The sequence below is a fragment of the Pundamilia nyererei genome, unplaced genomic scaffold (genome assembly GCF_000239375.1).
Source record: "Pundamilia nyererei isolate P.nyererei 1_Seehausen unplaced genomic scaffold, PunNye1.0 scaffold02492, whole genome shotgun sequence".
Taxonomy (NCBI): Eukaryota; Metazoa; Chordata; class Actinopteri; order Cichliformes; family Cichlidae; genus Pundamilia; species Pundamilia nyererei.
This window is the reverse complement of record NW_005189893.1, coordinates 1-5,593: the sequence shown is the minus strand read 5'-3', so window position 1 is coordinate 5,593 and position 5,593 is coordinate 1. Positions and strand designations below refer to the sequence as shown.

At 38.6% G+C, this 5,593-nt stretch overlaps 1 protein-coding gene across 1 annotated transcript; it reads right to left on the bottom strand.

Moving 5' to 3' along the window:
• Positions 1-39: 39 nt before the first annotated feature.
• On the bottom strand, positions 40-4,844 carry LOC102210732 (eukaryotic translation initiation factor 3 subunit C-like; the record flags this gene model as incomplete). The annotated part of the gene is made up of 4 exons (XM_005755682.2): positions 4,654-4,844; positions 484-601; positions 327-392; positions 40-229 (listed from the first exon to the last, which is right to left on the bottom strand). Coding segments are annotated over exons 2-4 (354 nt in total), but the record flags the coding sequence as incomplete, so codon positions are not given.
• Between the last annotated feature and the right edge of the window lie 749 nt (positions 4,845-5,593).

Below are 5,593 nucleotides of genomic sequence, written 5' to 3'. Positions count from 1 at the left end.
ATTAAATTGCAGTTTAATTTTTTTGTCCAAGCTACTAACCTGGTTCAAGTAGTCCTCCAAGTCAGCCAGAAGGCGGATATAGAAGGGAGGAATACCCTCTTTATCCACTATATTCTTGCTTTTAAGGAAGGCTCGACAAAGCTGCTCAAACTCCTCCAGACATTTGGACATGTCTCGAATCTTCATAGCGTTGCGGATAGTCTTTATGAGGTTCGTCAACTCTTCAAACCTAAGATTCAAGAATAAATTTAGTCAAAAGAAAGAAAAAAGGGGCAAAATTTTGTATAGACTTTAAAGTTGTGACCTTTTAAAAATACCACACCAACCTTTTATCTTTGGCGCTGCGCACCACTCTTTTTGTGTCCTCCTCATCGTCGCTAAGAAGCAGCGACCTGTGAAAACCAAGTGCACAAGTCAGATCTTTACAGGAAGAACAATGTGTGTGATGAGCTTGTGATGAGATTTATTCCAAGTTTCACTTACTGCTTGAAAGTGGCTCCGGGTGCCTTAGGGGTGATCTCATCGGCAGATGAGGACTCCTCTGACTCACTGTCAGACCCAGTGGCAAAAAATCGAGACATTGCTGAAGGATGCTGCCAATCTGTACAGAAAGTAATGAGTGGTATTACAAAAATGCAGCTCCAGAGTCTACATGTGTTCTATCAGCACACATTCAGCTGACAAAGATAATCACTGTGCATTTAGGGCCGGGCCATATTATACCGTTCACGATAATACCGGTACAATGTTAGGCAACGATAAGAAAATGAAATATTGCGATAGAATATGGGTAAAACGCGCATGCGCAGTGCCTTTGTTTTCATACAGACATGGCCAAAAAAGCACGGCGGCAACAGAGAATGATTAGGGGGAAAGTGGATTGTTGGGTGAAACAGATGAACCAGAATTGGTTTGTGAAAATGGTTCAGCTTCAGTGATGTGGAACTGGTTTGGTGTTTGTCTGTCAGATACACACAAAGAACATTTTTTTTGTAGAACATGCAAGTGGGCCGTTGTTATTCCCGTATTTGTCAGACTAAGGTGCTCGTAAATCTGGGAGTAATCTGGGTCCCAAACTCCGTGGACTTCAGGTCCAGCATCACTGAGAGTTAAAAACTGTCTAAATTCTTTCAACTTTAATAAAACAATCAGCATTGCTGCTTTACCAGTTGTAATTATGAAGTTTAACTTCCAGACATCCATGAAAACAGAATTTATTACATTTAACGGAGTTAGAAGTTAGCAGGAAGTTATGGGAAGTTAGCTCGCTAGTTTTGCTAGTTACCTAAGCATGATATAGCATGTTCTGACTGAGAGATTTCTGAAAAAATTCAAACGTACAGCTCTGCTATCACTTCCAACATAAATGAAGACAGGAAACTAAACAGCAGTGACGTTTGTAGGGTTACTGAAGTTGGGCTAGGCAGTATGCTATGCTATGTTAGCATAACATAAACAGTGAAGCTGGAGGATGAACTCTAACACTTTTCCAAATCGATAAAAGTTAACGTGAAGGTTCCTGATGGTTAGAGACATCTGCTATCGAATGGCAGGATGCTGTAAACGGACCAAACTTCAGTCAGGAGAACAACTGAGATAATCCATCCACAATACGAGGTTAGTCATTAATATACTGCAGCAACATGGGAATAGAGTAGCTGTGATAGAATACAGCATTAATGAATCAATGGTACAGAAGTGGAGGAAGCAAGAAGAATGAGTTTAATAAAGTTTGATTTATCTGACTGCTTTGTTTTGCTTTAATGTGCCTTATAATCCTGTGCACCTTATAGTCTGAAAAATACGTATTTTACTTTTTTATTTGGCACACTGCAGTATAATGTTGCAAAGCACCTCTTTTTAACTTCAGTGGATATTATACATGGTTATGCTCAGGATATGTCAGCCCATTTCTACTGGAAATGCCTTTTGGTTAAACTTTCAGCAAGGAATTTGCATTTGCACTGTTAAATTTGTATATAGCTTTAATGCACATAAAAAAAACAGCTGCTTGTTTAAGTGAAAATAAATGGATGGGTTTTTTTTTGCGCTAGTAAAGTTGTGGAGTTGTATTTTGTCTCCCAGAAATTATACCATCAGTTATGTCGTTATCACAAATTTTCAAATATATATCGTGATATAAATTTTTGGCCATATCACCCTGCTCTATGTGCATCTATTAAAAAAAATAAAAATAAAAAATAAAAGAAGCTGATGCTTTAAGTCCCTTAATCACAAAGGGGGTCACCACACTGTAGTTTGGGAGATTAAAAAAAGAAAGAAGAAAAAGACTGTATTCCCTTCCTTATGCATCCTGAAAGGGATTTGTGTCCATTCTTATTAGTGATCAGGGATCTTTTGTTCATTAAACTTGAACCACACATAATCTGCTACAGGGTTTCCCAACCTTGGCACATATTTCACATTAGAAAAAAGAAAATCACACGGTACCACACAAAAGTGTCACAAAAAGCACATTGGTAATTTCCCCCCACGCGCCAGGTATAGTGTTTGTCCCCTGTGTGATATGACCAAAATCTCTTATCCCAATATAAGACGTCCCGATAATTATATAAATCACAAAAACTTAACATTTTCCGTAAATTCTGTGAATCTCGGGCAGCTCGACTCACGTGAAGTGTTTCTAGCTGGGCGTCGTGTACCTGGAGTGGAGTGTTTTAACTAATGCATGAAACTATACATTTTTAGACATAAGTTGTAACGGCCGCTGTTTTCTTTGTGAGTATTTATTACACAGCGTGCTGCGGATAAAAGCCTATTCTAATGTTTAACTCTACGGTTTATTCTTTAGCACCTGAACTGCTCTTTTTGGCTTCTCATCCGTAAATGCTCTCCAAACCTTTTCACGTGATTCAGTTTATTTTCAAAAGTCTCAAATGGATCTTTAGCTTTATTGTGAAAGGTTTATGTGGAACTAAACCAGCAGACGCAATGGTTTTACCGTCGTTGTTACTAACGACAAGGCATGAAAACAGGCGCTTGTCCATCCATAGTATGGTTATATTAAATATATGAGAAAGATAGAACTTTAATAAATTAATATAGCCACTACAGTGACCATCAAAACGATGAAAAAAATATTGCCGTAAACAGTTCATTTTGCGACACCACGAAACAAACGATAGCGTAAAATGAAACGATAGAAGTTTTTATATCGTCATCCGATATATATCATTGTATCAAACAGCCCTAGTCCCCAGTATACATTTTTTTGCTTTCTTCTACCACTACTCATGCTAGGGCCTTCATCCGGGTTGGGATTTTCTCCAAGACCCAGGTCAGACTGACTACTTTTTCTTTTAAAACATAGGGCCGATGTCCTGCAGGTTTTAGATGTGTCATTGATCCAACACAGCTGATTTAAATAGCTAAATTACCTCCTCAACATGTCTTTAAATTCTCCAGAGCCCTAGTAATGGACTAATTTGATTCAGGTGTGTTGACCCAGGTACTAATCAGGTGGAACCAGACGATCTTCCATGGCACACCAGTTGGGAAACACTGGTCTACTATGCAACTCCACATTTGAAAATGGTAAATCCATTCAATATACTCAAACACATAAATAAAAATTTCTGGCTCCATATAGAGCATAGGTGTCAAACTCTGGCCCGCAGCCTAATTACATTTGGCCCACGAAGCCATACCAAATTACTACTAGAGCTGGCTTACTGGTATTATACAGCTAATATATATATATATATATTGTTTAGTATTAAGCTTTGCTTGTTCCATATTCAGTTTTTCAGAAAAACTTGTCTGAGTCCATAAGAAAAGATTCATTCTTATATCTGGGAGGAAATTTTTTTTTTTTCCAATAAATATTAATGTTAGCCCGCGAATTTGTTCCAGTTTTGAATTTTGGCCCACTGGGTATTTGAGCTTGACACCCCTGATATAGAGGGTGTTTTATTACTTGGACGGCGTTAAACACCCGCCAAGAATAAAATGGTAATGATGATGATGATAATAATAATCCTGGGACAAATAATACTGTAGGTTCCACTAAAAGTTGCTAACGTGATGGCCTATAACAGTGCTAAAGCCTTTAATTTCACCCCAGCTGCTATCTGGTTGGCCAGTATTAGATAGTTATTGATGCAGCAACCGGCAAACAAGGAACCGGCGTTTCTCCAAAAGTTGATTCTGTTCATCTGGACGTAGCGTTTTCGATGGGAGAAACGTTTCATCACTCATCCAACTGACTTCTTCAGTCTCCAATGTTTCTCTTTTCTTTTGCAACTGTAGTGTGTATGATGTTTTAATTATTTTCCAGAAAAAAAAAAACGTCCACCGGCCTTAGTGCTGACACTTACATGCGTCTATACCGCAGACTATTTGGCTAATGTCAGCATACAGGCTAAACAGACTGGATTAGAGTGAACAAAGCAAATGAAAACCAAATTGCAGTATAGGTTACACGCCGTGCCCAAAATACAAAAAATACACAGCAGCTAACAAGGGTACAAGTTAACTGTATCATATCAGATAACGGAACACAAACGTGCCGCGGGGTTGTTGCTAAGCTAACACCCTAACAAGAAAGCATGGGGTCTCCTCGTTTGTGCAGCTGGTAAATAAGCATCGCTTAGTCACACACTCTTATCTTAAATCTTACTGAGCCAAACTCACCTACGACCGGGTGAAAGTGATGTTTCGTTTAAGCTGTTTTAAAATCCAGTTTTGCTGTATGAGCAGGCACAGAAAAGGCGTGCGGCACAACTGTTACTCGCGTGAGGACAGGAAGTGTGCTGACGTCATCACGCAAAAGGAGGACCCGGCCTTCACGGTCTACCTGGGCCGGGTCCTTCGAAGACCGAGAAGGCCGAAAGTGCGAGGCTGTGAAATTGGATAGTCTAGCCTTCAGATTTACGTCACCGCTGTCTCGGTTAGTGATGGTAAATTCGATTCTTCTTACTGAATACAGTTTGAATGAGTCACTGAGTCAGTTGACCAGAGTGCAAAAAATTTACATTTTCACTCAAACTTAATTTGTTTCTCTTTTCATGTATATCCTACTGCTAAGATGGGTGATTGAAAAAGAAAAACAACTATTTTTTATAATGCAAAAAATATTTTTTTTTTGGCGTTTGTAAACTCAATCTCCTCAGTCAGGGTCAAAACTGTAGCTCTGACTGTGCCTGAGGTGATTATAAAAGGGAGACCATACCAAAGTGATGTCAGTTTGTATAGAAGTATAGAAAACATAGTTAGGGATTACATTATTTTAAAAACAGGCACAACTGTAATTGAATATTTATGGAGAAAACGGAGAGAAGCACAATAAGCCAACTTTGACTACATGAAGCAAATTTAATGAGTGTAGATGCAATTTTTTATTTTTAAATAAAAAGTGATTCTTTTTAACAAAGATGGTCTCTGGATCTGGAACACATATCAATGTTACCTGAAGGCAACTATCTCTATTTCTCTTCTCATTTTATCATCAAATATCAGACACTTTATGTTACTTTCACTGGCAGTTAATGGTTTTAATTATAATTCTTTGTGTCTGTGGTTAAATTCTGTGGTTATCTGGACTCCAGGGCCCTGTTTCAGGAAGCCGGTTCAG